At 35.3% G+C, this 15,737-nt stretch overlaps 1 protein-coding gene across 1 annotated transcript in view; it reads right to left on the bottom strand.

The window, feature by feature from the left end:
• LOC138711104 (piezo-type mechanosensitive ion channel component-like) overlaps nt 1–15,737 on the bottom strand; it is a 99,258-nt gene that overhangs the window by 40,220 nt on the left and 43,301 nt on the right. The window contains exons 25-30 of the mRNA XM_069842428.1: nt 14,970–15,130; nt 11,141–11,262; nt 9,466–9,555; nt 6,556–6,628; nt 2,980–3,137; nt 649–740 (exon numbers count right to left, since the gene is read on the bottom strand). Of these exons, the coding sequence (XP_069698529.1) occupies nt 649–740; nt 2,980–3,137; nt 6,556–6,628; nt 9,466–9,555; nt 11,141–11,262; nt 14,970–15,130 (696 nt within the window). The remainder of the gene's footprint in view (nt 1–648; nt 741–2,979; nt 3,138–6,555; nt 6,629–9,465; nt 9,556–11,140; nt 11,263–14,969; nt 15,131–15,737) is intronic.

Here is a 15,737-nt window from a genome sequence, read left to right as displayed (position 1 = left end):
TAGTAATGATAATGGATGTAGTTTAGTCAACTTTACCACATCAGTCAAAAGTACAACATTCGTCCACAAGGATATACATAAATATATTTGGACTTTTCCAGATGGACTGACACACAGCCAGATACATTACATCTTGATAGATAAATGAAGGCACACTAGTATAGTAGACATTCGAACCTTCAGGGGGGCAGAATGTAATTCTGACCATTATTTGCTAACTGGAGAACTAAGAGAAAGACTCTCAGTAGCCAAACGAGTAGAGCAACAAGTTAATATTAGAAGATTCATTATTCCGAAATTAAAGGACGAGGAAATCAAGCAACATTATCAGGTCGAAATTCCAAATAGGTTTGCCACTTTAGCAGTATGAATTTGAATTAAATGGAATTTATACGTCACATGGAAGTGTTTTGTTGTCTGTTAATCGTCTCGCATATGTGGACGTCAGTGAGGGCCATTTCCAACACATTTTGTAGAAGATAGAAATGTAAGTGTAAGTATTCAGAGCACAGCGACTTTTTGGACATACTGTATATTTTTTAATGATTATTGCCTCTAAGTATTTTATAAACCAAATGTCAAATTCACGGACATAATTACTTGAAATACGACTTACATATTATGTAAAATGAATGAAATGATACATACCATATTTTGATATATTGTAGATCTTCTGGTCTCAGTCGCCACTTCATATGAGGGCCATCACGAACACCTTGTTGTTGATATAATGTCGTATCCTTAAAAAAAGTTTAATTGCATTATTATCGCTATCCATATCATTATCAACATTAGCAAAAGTTCCTTTCTTTACGGAGGAGGGGCCCGAAGGTTTGCACTGCAACCTGAGGCAATAAGCCTCCACTCCTTTTGAATGGATGATTGTTGAAGTCCGTAGGACCGCAATCCTTTAAGTCAGTTCCGACAGAGTCCGTGATTAATTCCTTCAATTTAGTATAAGTATTTTTTGCGCTGATTTCAGATCTGTAATTAGTTTTTTTATCACGTACAGTTTTTTTCAAATCAAGTGAACTCATTTTTTATTTAAACGTAAATTTCTCAAAGGAAACTTTTATTGCGAGGGAAGGAAATTTTATTTTGGTAAGAGGGATTAGTTGGCCACACTTGTTACACCCAGCTGGCTGTTAGGCGAGAAAAGTACGATAGTTCATTGTTGGCATGCTATAGTGCTGTAAGGTTCTATTTGTGCTGTCATATGTAGTTTCTTTAGAAATGAGTTCCCGCAAGTGTTTGAATAACCCAAACGTGTTCTGTTATATTTGGCTCAATACCCATTGCACATTCAGTACCTCTCAAGGAGACGTATGAAAATCTCAAAGCTCTGCTGAAATACGTGAACTATGAAAAACTTTCTTGGACAATTTGTGGGGATTTAAAAATAGTTGGCATGTTACTTGGTTAACAATCCAGCTACATAAAAATGCCGTGTTTCATTTGTGAATGTGACAGCCGAGCCAAAGACAAGCATTGGAAGTAACAGACTGGCCCAAAAGAAAAACCGTCCAACCCGGTTCACAGAACATAACAAATGTACCACTTGTTCAACCAAGCAAGATACTATTACTCCTCTGCACATCAAGCTCGGGTTAATGAAACAGTTCCAAAAGATGGTGACTGCTTCCAGTATTTGGCAACAAAATTTCCAAAAGTACTGTATCTTATGAGAAACTTAAACAAGGGATTAGGATTGGTATTTTTCGAGCTAGAGGGCTGTGGTCTGTCGGTAATACAGCCAAATGTTTCGTCCACTACTCTGGTGGACATGTTCAGTGACATGGTACACATGAGCAGAGAGATCTGCTGTGTGTATCAAGGACGACTGGTACTGAGATTGGTAGCACGTCAATATTTAAGGTGTGGGAGGGTTGTGGCTTGTTGTTCTCGCCGCAGTCTGCACCAGTGGCTTCTGTGTTCTGATTGGCTGTCATAATGTCCAGTTGTCGGAGAAAGGATTTGGTGTGTGTGCTTCTGAGGGCCAGGTACCAAGCCTTGTTGACCTTGAGTCCTTCTTCCTTATGATTAAAGTTGTTTTTGTGTTTTTGTATTTCAATAGCCTCCCGATGTAACCTGGCATAGAAGTGTGGCGTACTGCTTAGGATGTCAGTCAGGTTCGAGGACGCCGTTATACCAAGGGACTCCTCAATTATCAATCCAATCTCACAGGTAAATTTTGGTTGACAACACAGTCCAAGACTGACGTCCATTTGTAAAGGAAGAACATTTCTATATCTACAGTTCACATGTAAGTACCAACTGGACTGACACTCTTTTTTTTTGTAAAATGATGCATCAACCAATAAAGTGTCAATTCCAATGGAAAACCCGTTTTTCCAAAAAATGGACTGAAGTCCTTTTGGAAAGGAGCGATTCAATTATTACGCTATAATGGCAGACGAATCCACAAACATAAACAATCAGAATAAACTGTTCCTATTGGAGCAGGGTCTGGCCCTGCTCCAGTCTGCGAAGTAACAGAAAGATTTCTGTGTATGATAACACAATTATTATAAATAACCAATGCTGAGTCAATATTTTTAGCTATAATGATGCTTAAAAAAAATATGCGTTACAACAAATTAGTTTCATGTTCCTTTGATGGTGCAGAGAACTTAGTGGTAAGTTAGTATAAGTGGAATTCGAGCTCGGATTTCAGAACTAAAACAATGCGAAATTTCTTACTTTCATTGTAAAGAACACATTTTATCATTAGATATCACTGGTACTAAAAACAGCTTCCCAATGATACAGCAGACTTTACACACTGTCAAAGACATTATAAACTTTTTCATCTTTCTCCTAAAAATAAAAAAATGTTCCATGAGATTCATAAAGCTTTGACTGTAGAAGAACCCGTCCTAAACATATCTGAAACTGTGGACATAAGTTGGCTTAGCAATTAGCATACTGTGCACATTGTGTTTTTATGCTGCTACTACTCCAACTGCAAATACAACTCACCATAAGCACTCTCTTCTCTCGAGACATGACTATTCTGATGTAGCGGTAGTCTTGAGAAATATCATTGAGTTTGCATGTAAGAGTCTCGATTATGCTTTTATACAATGCCCATAAAATTTTTATTAGGAGCCAAATACGTTGTCCTATTTTCTTCTTTTCTGAAATGTGAAAGACAAATTTAATTGTGACGAATGAAAGCAGTTTCTCATAGTAAGTAATTAACATATCTCAGTCTTTAAATTTCAAACAATCTTAAAAAAAAAGATTATTTTGATTACCAGCTACAGATAGCAATTTATTAATAACTAGCCGTACCTGTGCGCTCCGCTGCACCCGTTAGAAATAAATATAAAGTAATTACATAATTAAAATAGGACATTTGATCCAGGGAACATTCGTGTTTGATAGAAGGATAAATCGTTTAATATGTTACTTAATTTAAATTGAATCCAAATAATTAAACTGCGATCATTTTGGTCCAGAGACACTCATTTGGTGCAATGACAATTCCTTTAACATGTTTCTAATTTTTATTACATGCAACCATAGTTTAATGAAGATTGACATCATTTAGATTTAATGTGTATATTTTGTTTTACTTGTTATAGGTTTCCATTGAATTATGGTAATAACTTAGAGAGAAACTACACTTTCCAATGGTGAAATAATAATTAATTAAACAAATCGGTTAATTTAGCTTGCGATATTACTTCATACAAACACAGAAACATCCTCTGCAGGCTATCTTTCATAGCTTTCGATTGTTGCTGTCCAAGGCCCCTTATAGACGAAGTCATTTGTTTTTTAATTCATTACACGACCTTAGATGGCAGTTATTGTAATTTTAAAACTCATTTATCTCATTAAATATCAGTCCTATCAAAATTTTTCAAGGAATAAAATTTATCGCAAATTATTTTTAAAGAAACTTTTGTTATGCAACATTTTTCACAAAAATCAGTAATAAGCGAGATATTTCGATTTATTTAATTCAGGCCCTCTTATAACCCCCCTTTTAAATAATGTATTTTGCATGCCATAGAGCCTAAAATCTAAGTTACAACGAACTTAATTTATATTCCAATTTTCATCGAAATCCGTTCAGCCATTATCGCGTGAAAAGGTAACAAACATACAGACTGACAGACAGACAGACAGACATACAAACAAAAATTTCAAAAAAGCGATTTTCGGTTTCAGGATAGTTAATTATATATGTTAGGACCAATTATTTTTGGAAAATCGAAAATTACCAGAAACATTTCGGCTACAGATTTATTATTAGTATAGATACAAATCCATTACTTAAAAAAAACACACACACACATGACATCAAGAGTTTTTTAACAGAAACCACATCTAAATGTGGAAAAATCAAATTTGATTCTATTATATATACACAGCATATAAATGCACTGCCCGAAAAAAAAAACCGTGACACAAAGGCTTTTTAACAGAAACCACATCTAAAAGTGGAAAAATTAAATTTTATTCTATTCTATATACAGCTAGCAATTTATTACTTACTTACTTACTTACTTATGGCTTTTAAGGAACCCAGAGGTTCATTGCTGTCCTCACTTAAGCCCACCATCGATCCCTAACATGAGCAAGATTAATCCAGTCTTTATCATCATATCCCACCTCCCTCAAAGCTATTTTAATATTATCCTCTCATCTACGTCTTGGCCTCCACAAAGGTCTTTTTCCCTGCAGCCTCCCAACTAACACTCTATATGCATTTCTGGATTCGTCCATACGTGCTACATGCCCTGCCCATCTCAAACGTCTGGATTTATTAATAATATAAATACACTGCCCTCCAAAAAAAGAACCGTGACTTTGTAGTACTCTTAAGAATTTTTTGACATGTTTCATATTCTAGCTGTGAAGCGATGTACAAATACCATGGAATGTAAATAAATACAAAATCATCATCACCATTCATAATCATGAACGTTCAGGATTGGGATCATTTCGACCTGTTCCTGTAAATCCCAAGATGTCCAACGTTGTTTTGGTCTTCCCAAATCTCGATATCCTCGTGGTTGGTACGCGAAGGATAAATACATTAGACTATCTTTGTTCATCCTGTGGACATGGTCACTTCAGTTTTTTTATGATATCATCCACTATATTTGAAGTATTTGTTGTTATTTTCTAATGTCAGGCGTTTGACAATAAAGTCATTTGACCTCTTGCACTCCAATATTTTTCAAATATATTATCATGGCCAGCCACTGAAGCACAGATTTTGAGGTGTTCCGAATCCATTTCTTGGTTTGAGTTGCACAATGGGCAGTTAGGGGACTGATATATTCCAATTCTATGCAGGTGTTTGGCCAAACAATCATGGCCTGTTGCCAATCTAAATGCAGCTACAGACGATTTTCGTGGTAAATCGGGAATTAACTGTGGATTTTGATGCAGAGAGTTCCATTTTTTTCCTTGGGATTGTGTTATCAAATTTTGTTTGTTGAAGTCTAAGTATGTAGATTTAATAAATCTTTTCACAGAGTAATACGTAGATTTAGTAACAGGTTTGTAAGTAGCAGTGCTGCCCTTCTTTGCTAAAGCATCCGCATTCTCGTTTCCCAGGATTTCACAATGGGATGGTATCCATTGGAATACAATTCTTTTATTGAGTGATATTAATTGAGAGAGCATTTTAGTTATTTGAGATGAAGGTGTGTGTTTAGAGACTATTGATAGAATAGCTGCTTTGGAGTCTGACAATATAACTGCATTTTTAAATTTACTGATGTGGCATAGAAGATTCCTGAGACTTTCACTTATTGCAATGATTTCTCCATCAAAACTTGTTGTTCCATACCCAAGAGATCTATAAAGTGAGAAGAGACAGCACGTAACACCTGCACCGGCACCTTGTTCTCTGGAGATCAAGGATCCGTCAGTGTATAAATGAAGCCAGTTTTGTGGAGGGTACCTAATATTAATTGTCTCTAAAGACAATTGTTTTAGTATTTCAATATTTGAAGTATATAATCTCGAATATTTCCATTTTTTTGCTGTCCAGCCTAGGGTATCCCAATAGTGGTCATAAAAACGTCATATGTTTTTATTTACTGGTATTCAGAAGTTCCCTCACTGCTTAGGTTTTCCTCGGCAGGTAGGTCTATGATACACAAAAAAATTCGCAAATAGGTCTATAATACATTTGGAAAAGAACTATTACTAGGACTGTTTTATTTTCTTTCTCCAAAGTTCTTTGTCTGCTATATCTTTTTCCATAAATCCATGTTTCTGCATACTTGCATGCATCTCGTCCATTCATCCTTTTGATGATCTTTCACTCATGCAATTTCTTTTCACTGCTATAATATTCAAGACAACATTTGTTAAAATAACTTCCTGTTTTCCATACTTTTCACTAATATCTGTGTTCTTACAAGATATGGCAACCTCAGAGTCCTTAGTTACGAATCCAATCCGACACTTTATAAATTACTTGTATAAAGTAAGTAATAAAAAACGTTTCTGTGAGCGCAAGTGTAATCCTACATTCTCTTCTTGCATCATTACTTCACAATACAGTTTTATGAACAAAATGCTTACCCTTTTTTTGGGCCTCTCCTGAGTCTCTGTGCTTCTCAGACTGTGAAACTGTCTTCACACTAGTGTTTGACACCTGAAAATAAAACAATTTAAATTGAAAATTGAAATTAAAAAGGAAAAAGAAATTAAAGTAGAAATGAATTGAAATAAATTAAAAACCACATAAAACTGTACAATAAATAAAGGTAAATTAAGAATAAAATAAAAGGCAAAGACGAGTGTACGAGAGAGACAATTATCTCCGTATACTTGCTCTATAATTTCCAACGCTTTTGTGGTACTTTTTTCCAACCAAATCAAAATTAGAAGTTGACTCTTTCTTCCAATCTTTCTCTATGGCACGTACAAAAAAGAAACGTATACGAGCTCACACTAGGTTCTCTCAAATGATGGCAGTGTATCACTACCTTAAGTGTAGCACTGTAGAAATGATCCTTCTTTAAATTCACATTCATTTCTAATAGATGGTTGTTTTCCGATTGTTGCAGTGTGTACATCACTGACGCAAATAAATTTGGGGAAAGGAGTGTAATTTATAATTACTGGTACTGTATGTACTAAACTGTACATCTTTGAAGCTGACTGGAAGGTCATTACGTTTTTCTTTCACGTAGATGTTAAGGGTGTTCGAGAATAAGGTGCTTAGAAAAATATTTGGGACTAAGAGGGATGAAGTTACAGGAGAATGGAGAAAGTTGCACATTGTAGAACTGCACGCATTGTATTCCTCATCTGACGTAATTTGGAATATTAAATCGAGACGTTTAAGATGGGCAGGGCATGTAGCACATGTGGACGACTCCAGAAATGCATATAGTGTGTTAGTTGGAAGGCCTGAGGGGAAAAGACCTTTGGGGAGGCCGAGACGTAGATGGGAAGATAATATTAAAATGAATTTGAGGGAGGTGGGATACGATGATAGAGACTGGATTAATCTTACTCAGCATATGAACTAATGGCGGGCTTATGTGTGAGGGAGGCAATGAACCTCTGGGCTTCTTGCCGTTTGCAAGTAAGTAAGTAATCATTTATGAGTATTTTCCATGCGCAGGATGAGTAACAACGAAGTTTTCTTTCAAAAGGAGGTACTGTATAATATGGTAATTTTCATACTCACAAATAAAGTATGAAAGCATGTGATACATTTATTTTATGACCAGCCTCATGGTCTAGTGGTCAGAGCTTCTGGCTATAGTTCATGAGGTCCCGGGTTCGATTCCCGGTTAGAGCACAGGAATTTTTCCTTAAAGGGGAGTATTCCTGTGTTCGTCCGTGGTCTGGAATTTAGATTAAGTTTAGATTTAAGACCTCTCCTGGCACCACATTATCATAATCATCCTATCAAATCATCGGGGTAATGTAACTCCGCCTTCCAGGCGCTCCAACCTCAGAAGTGAGTTACAACTAAGCCACGGCCAGGAGAGAAGACCAGAAATGTCGAAAAGACAATCTGGTGGCATTGGATAAAAAACAAAAAAACATTTATTTTATCGCAATGAAAAAAATGAATGAACGAAAGAACAAACGAACGAACGAACGAATGAATGAATGAATTTTTTAAATTGTAACAATTGTATGTGAAAGGTTTATATCGCATAAATACCTTTATGGGGAATGGATAAAATTTCTATTTTCTACATGTTTAAGCTAGAAACTTAATTTTTTGTATACAGTAACCTGTTGTTATTAGTATTAATGTCTCTAACTTTCATTTGTATCAGTTATACAGTTTTTGAGTTATTAAAATGTATCCCTAAGGCAATAATGAAGTATCGTCCAAATGGGAAACGGTCACTTGGTCGACCTATGAAAAGATGGCAAGAAAATCGCTTTTTCAGGCCATAACAGTTCTTTTGGGGCTAGTACTTGACAGGATGATGATGATGATGATGATGATGATGATGATGCTGCTGCTGCTGCTGATGATGATGATGATGATGATGATGATGATGATGATGATGATGATGATGATGATGCTGCTGCTGCTGCTGATGATGATGATGATGATGATGATGATGATGATGATGATGAAAATGTATACTATTTTTACTTTTTCAAAATGTATCTACTCCCACAAAATATAAGTTACAGGCCTGAAAAAAATTGTACAACATATTTGATATGCATATAATTTAAATGTGAATTTTCAAAGTATGAGTGACCTGAAAAAAATTAATTTAGTCAGTTTAAAAATTTTATACATCTTGACTGCAAATTTTTACACTTGTATCACTAATGATTTGGTGAATTTGTTATATAAATAACTTTCTTGTGTTAACTGAAACGGCCACCAAGGCACCATAAAGAAGAAACCGGAAAAAAAAACAGGACCTCACTAGAAATCTGAAGATGGCGAATATCAAGCCGAAATTAGTCATTAACTAAGGTACTGGTAAGGTAAAATACCATAACAGTTTCAATTAACATAGGAAAGTTGTTTATATTACAAATTCACCAAATCATTAAACATTTTAATTCTTTTAGTATTAGGAGAGTATATTTTATTTTTTTATTTCTGAAAATATTTATTTTATCCAAAAAAGTCTCTATAGTTTGGTTAACAACACTTTCAGTAACAACTTCAACTTCTTAGCATGAAATCTGAGTAAGTGCAGTAAAATTGACATATAGGACTAGTGCTCAATTCTAAAAAACAGCCTTATCTGTTGGGAAATGCGTTTATAAATTTGACTTCAGTGTTACAGATACAGGAACACTTTCTCTTTTATAAAGAAGCCAGTATTATGGTACCGGTAACAGACAGGTTTAGTACTGGTACTGCTATTAGATTAGTTTCGGACTTAATTATTTGAAAATAGGTATTTCTGCTGGATATTTTACGATTTTTCAATCCACATGTACTAGAACTCAATTAATGTAGGTTATACATTACAGAAAATTGTAACGTACTTTTCCCTCCTCATCACTGCTTAATTCATCTTGTTTGAGAGTCATGTCAGCTGCTTTCTCTACGTCTGTTCTCAAGGCTTCACTCATAAACTGAAAAGAGAAACACAAACTGAGCTTTAAAATGTTGACATTATATTACTATATAGAAAGTTAAGAAGCTTGAAAGTAAAGACTTTAATTTTCAAATCTATGTTGGAAATGAAAGCTTAGGGCAAAGAAGTTCTCTCTTCTCATAGAAGTCAGGGCTGCCAAGTTAAAATTCCGAAATAAGCTGGAAATCGTGCTCAAAAAAGCTGACAAAAGAAAAAGGCTGACACCACATTATTATATTCATAAGAAAAATTATAATACATTACCATACATACCATAATAAATTATTCAGGATTCGAAAGTGAAACACATAATAAATACAGCCAGATTATTATGAATTACTTTTATAATACTCTCCAGTGGCACGTCTGGCTATATTAAAATTTATTTTTCATAAAAAATTTGTTCATGGCACTTTCCCTTATAGTTTAATTTGCAACATACGATGGAATAGAGAGTTCTGTCTATCTTCACTGAGGAACGAAATTGAGTTTTATTTTTGTCTGATTAAACTAAAACCTCTCTCTTCTGTAATAATGCCATAAAAAGCTGTACAACTTTGCATTACTTGTCATATTTTAGACTGCAAGTACAGTTCAATAATTCTTTGTAAAGATTGTTCCACACTACCTCAGAATCGGAACTATGGGAATTATTTGTTAGGTTGGCACAGCAATTGTGAAAAAGCTGACAAACAGATACCATGCGTTGACAATTCTGTTGCCCCCATCAATCTGCACAGTTTTATCATTTCTATTCTGAATAAACAGAAATATGAAGTGATATTAAAGATACTGAGAAGAAGATAGAAATTGAGAAACAGAAAGGGAAGGGAAAAGGAAAATGGAGAGGAAAAGGGAGAAAAAGAAGTGGAAATAAAAGAAAAATACGGAAAAAGAAAAAGGAAGACAAAGTCATAGAAGACAAAAAAAAACAGAAAATAAACAGAGATAGAGAGAGAGAACAAAGCATTAGAACAAGTAGCGAAACAAAGCATTAGGCTATTTATAATTATAAACTGAAGCATTCTTTCAGAATTAGACTTTTAGGTATATCCAAATATATTAACGTTTCGGAACATTGGAAATGTCCCATAACTCGTAAGTAGTTCCGAAACGTTGGAAATGTCAAATTCCAGGAGATGGTGGAATACCCGAAAGCCTAACTCTGATCACAGACACCGTGAAAACCTAAAACGTATATGAAGCATTCTTTGCTAAAATTCACGACGTGTTTACATTAATGTAATCATAAAAGAATACTATATACGGTACATAAATGTGCAGAATGAACAATACTTCTATGTAGGTACTGCTATTAGACACAACAAAAGAAATAGTATACAACTGCAAATGTCCTTCTTCCACTCAGCACACATTGCCATGTGCATTGTTTGTATGAGTATAACAATACTTACCTTTACGAGTTCTCCAGCTGATAGCAACGATGCTTAGTGTCGGTTTAGCGAAGTTTTCCTCACTATGTTACTTATATCAAATTTTTAAAGAATCAAACGTAAAATGTGACACTACAATATCAATATAAAATATTTTGACTATAAAAAAACTGCCACAAGAACACACACCTGACTCACAGTTACATGTCTTTTATGTTTAATCAACTCTGGGTCTAAATAAGGCTTCTCAGTGTCTTCCATATCATGCTCGTCAGCTTCAGCGAAGAGACTGTAGTCACCAGAAAAGACAGCTGAAAAATAAATAATTCCATTTCAATTTACCTGCATTTCATAGTAGTGAAAAAGTTTTCCATCATTAATGATAAATTCAATTTAATAATGACGTCCTGTAATGATACAGTAGAGCAAGTGAACAGCTTCAAATATTTGGAGTGTACTATAAGCAGTACCTAACATGAGCTGCTGCCAGGAAGTCAAAAGGAGGATAGAAATAGCCAAGAAAATAGAAAATGGAGCATCTTCTGCGGACCTCTGGAAAAAGAACTAAGGAAGAGATTAGTGAAGTGCTTTGTATGGAATGTCACATTGTATGAGGCAGAAACATGGAAGTCCAATACTATTAGATGCGGTATCATAATTTCTTCTGTGTATACTGCTGTATAGCTGTACATATTATAATCTTTGTCATTCGAGCCAGCTGCCAGCCAGCTCTGTTAGGGCATGTGCAGAAGTGTTTTGTAATCCATTCGATGGAACTTCACAGAGGTGCAAAGGGTAGAGAGAAAGGTCTTATCCATGCTATTCCCTTCACAACTCGATTCGAGATGGCAGCACTAAATAAGGAATGTTTTGTTCCATACCAGGGCTAACTTTCTTGCTGGCAAATACGTTATTCAAAAGAGAGTAAGCAAAATAATACGGTCTCTGGAGTCATATTAATTGTGATGTGTTGATGAGAAACAATAAATTATGAGTAAAATAAATACTCCATTATAAAATCCACTTTCTTCATCATATGAAAATGTTGTTGTTGTTGTTTTCTAATGACAGGCATTTGACAATAAAGTCATTTCACCTCTTGCACTCCAATATTTTTCAAAGATATTATCATGACTAGCCACTGAAGCACAGATTTTGAGGTGTTCCGAATCCATTTCTTGGTTTGAGTTGCACAATGGGCAGTTAGGGGACTGATATATTCCAATTCTATGCAGGTGTTTAGCCAAACAATCATGGCCTGTTGCCAATCTAAATGCAGCTACAGACGATTTTCGTGGTAAATCGGGAATTAACTGTGGATTTTGATGCAGAGAGTTCCATTTTTTCCCTTGGGATTGAGTTATCAAATTTTGTTTGTTGAAGTCTAAGTATGTAGATTTAATAAATCTCTTCACAGAGTAATACGTAGATTTAGTAACAGGTCTGTAAGTAGCAGTGCTGCCCTTCTTTGCTAAAGCATCCGCATTCTCGTTTCCGAGGATTCCACAATGGGATGGTATCCATTGGAACACAACTCTTTTATTGAGTGATAATAATTGAGAGAGCATTTTAGTTATTTCTGCTGTTTGAGATGAAGGTGTGTGTTTAGAGACGATTGATAGAATAAATAAATAAACAGAAGGAAAGATTAACTTTAAATTTGAACATAAACATGGAAATAAAAGGTGCTAAAATGTTTATGTAAAATACAAATGGATTTGTTGATGTGATATTAAAAATTCTTTCTTCTGTTTTCCTTGTGTGCTTTTTTGGGTTATAACTGGTATTAGTCTAAGAAAGGTGTGATGGATTTAGTTTACATCTGGTAGTAAGATCCTCAATTTTAGCCAGAAAGTCACTGAACTCTTTGCTGAAAATGACAACAAAATAGAATTCTAGTATAGAACAGTTTAGAAACCTTCAAACTTCAGTGAATTTATCATATTATTTTATTATTAGGTCTATTACTATTGCTCTATTATTATTGTTAGCAGCAGCAGCAGTATAAAATATTCATGATATAAAACAACACATTATTGTTACTTTTCGTTTCTAACTTGAATATCCTGGCACCGCCACTGATTGGAAGTGAAAGATGAAGTGCAGTGCTGATACTTCACTGCTTTCTAATGCCAGGATCGGGAAACTATGGCAACCGCATCTCAATCCCTCATGTACTGGTACGTTTAAATGGTGTGTACACTGACAATTGAGGAGCTGGGTGCAATAACAGTGTTAGTCAGTTAACACTGTTATTGCTTAGATAGCTGAACTTAAATATTTCAAGCCTCTATTTTCATATATATTATTTTAATGTACCGAAGTACATATGATATTTCCATGCAGATATTCTACGTCATCGTACGATGAAAGAGTAATGGAACGGAGAAAAATTCTCTCCAGCACCGGGATTTGAATCCGGGTTTTCAGCTCTACGTGCTGATGTTTTATCCACTAAGCCACACCGGATACCCATCCCGATGCCGGACAGAATCGTCTCAATTTAAGTTCCAACTCTTGGTTCCCTCTAGTGGCCGCCCTCTGCTCTATGTCATAGATGTCTATGAACGTAGGACTGAAGTCCACACATGTGCTGAGGTGCACTCGTTATGAGTGACTAGTTGGCCGGGTCCGACGGAATAAGCGCCATCTTAAATCACGAAGTGATTTACGCAAATCATATATATTATTTTAATGTACCAAGTGCACCTCAGCACATGTGTGGACTTCAGTCCTATGTTCATAGACATCTATGACGTAGTGCAGAGGGTGGCCACTATAGGGAACCCAAGAGTTGAAACTTAAACTGAGACGATTCTATCCGGCACCGGGATGGGTATCCGGTGTGGCTTAGTGGATAAAGCATCAGCACGTAGAGCTGAAAACCCAGGTTCAAATCCCGGTGCCGGAGATAATTTTTCTCCATTCCATTACTCTTTCATCGTATGATGACGCAGAATATCTGCATGGAAATATCATATGTACTTCGGTACATTAAAATAATATTTATGATATGCGTAAATCACTTCGTGATTTAAGACGGCGCTTATTCCGTCAGATCCCGGCCAACTAGTCACTCATAACGAGTGCACCTCAGCACATGTGTGGACTTCAGTCCTACATTCTTAGACATCTATGATGTAGTGCAGAGGGTGGCCACTAGAGGGAACCCAAGAGTTGGAACTTAAACTGAGACAATTCTGTCCGGCACTGGGATGGGTATCTGGTATGGCTTAGTGGATAAAGCATCAGCACATAGAGCTGAAAACCCAGGTTCAAATCCCGGTGCCGGAGAGAATTTTTCTCCGTTCCATTACTCTTTCATCTCTATTTTTATGTCCTGAAGTATCAGCTTTCTATCTGTCTCCTAGATGGCACATCTGTCCACATCTGTAAATATTTGTATGCGTAATGCTGTCGTTGCAGTAAATGCAAAGTGACGTCAATTTTAGTGGATTGTACTTGTATGCAAGAACAGCGTTAGTAAGACTTTTAAAATAATATGTAATACCTTTGTTTATATTAGTATTAAACGTTATAAAATCATGAATATTATTAATATATAACCCCTTAACATGAGATTAATCATTAACAAAAATATAAAGACTTTGTTCCTAACACTTTTAAATTTTCTATCTCATTTTCCTCAAAAGCAATTTTTTACATTAATGCTGCTGTTACACACAACTCTTCAATTTTCCTCTATAATGAAAACTTTCCAAATGCATGTTTATAATTTGGATCAAAGCTGCTGGTTGGTTCCATCTCAGCCATGTACTATACTATACATTTGGAAATGAGCCATATGCTATCTTCCTTCCCATAATGGTGACCAGTGTTAGTAGCCTCAAGAAAAGCTTTACAAATTAGTAAACAGTCGCTAAACATTGCTAAATTCTTTTTACACAACATACAATTGGGTAAAATTAAAATTGCAGTTTTGTATAGATGCTCATCAAGATAGTAGTGCGAGTAAGAAAGTTCAAATACTAAGTAAATATAATTAGGATTTACTTACCGTCATCATGGGTACCAGGCTCTTTATATGGAGGTTCTTGTTTCTTATGACTTCCTTCGATTTTCTCCGAAATAAAATTAATATGTGTGAGAACTTTAGACTCTTCGGCCTCTTGTTTGGCATTCCACGTCTTAATGTTTTCTTCAATAATTTCTGCACCCCTAAAAAAGAAATTTAGATATGATAGAAACTAACCTATATGGACTCTGCTGAACATTTCACTGAGACACATTTTAATTAATCGAACTAGTTTCTTGGGAATACCAAATTCAATAAGAATATCATATAAAACTTCTCTCTTAACCGAGTCATATGCTTTTTTGAAATCTATGAATAACTGATGCACTGTACCCTTATACTCCCATTTTTTCCTCCATTATCTTTCGAATACAAAATATCTGATCAATAATTGATCTATTACGCCTAAAACCACACTGATGGTCTCCAATAATTTCATCTACATATGGAGTTAATCTTCTCAAAAGAATATTGGACAAAATTTTGTACAACGTCAACAAAAGTGATATTCCTCGAAAGTTACTACAGTTAGTCTTGTCCCCCTTCTTAAAGATAGGTACGATTATGGACTCCTTCCATTGTTCTGGTACAATTTCCTTTTCCCAAATAGCAAGCACAAGCTTATAAATTTCATTAGATAATGCGCTTCCACCCTCTTGTATTAATTCTGCTGGAATTTTATTGATACCTGGAGACTTATAATTTTTCATATTTTCTATCGCAATTTCGACTTCAGAAAGTGTGGGTTCG

The sequence above is a fragment of the Periplaneta americana genome, chromosome 12, assembly GCF_040183065.1.
Source record: "Periplaneta americana isolate PAMFEO1 chromosome 12, P.americana_PAMFEO1_priV1, whole genome shotgun sequence".
NCBI classification, from domain to species: Eukaryota; Metazoa; Arthropoda; class Insecta; order Blattodea; family Blattidae; genus Periplaneta; species Periplaneta americana.
The sequence above is the reverse complement of the archived record's forward strand: the minus strand, read 5'-3'. Positions and strand labels throughout refer to the sequence as shown.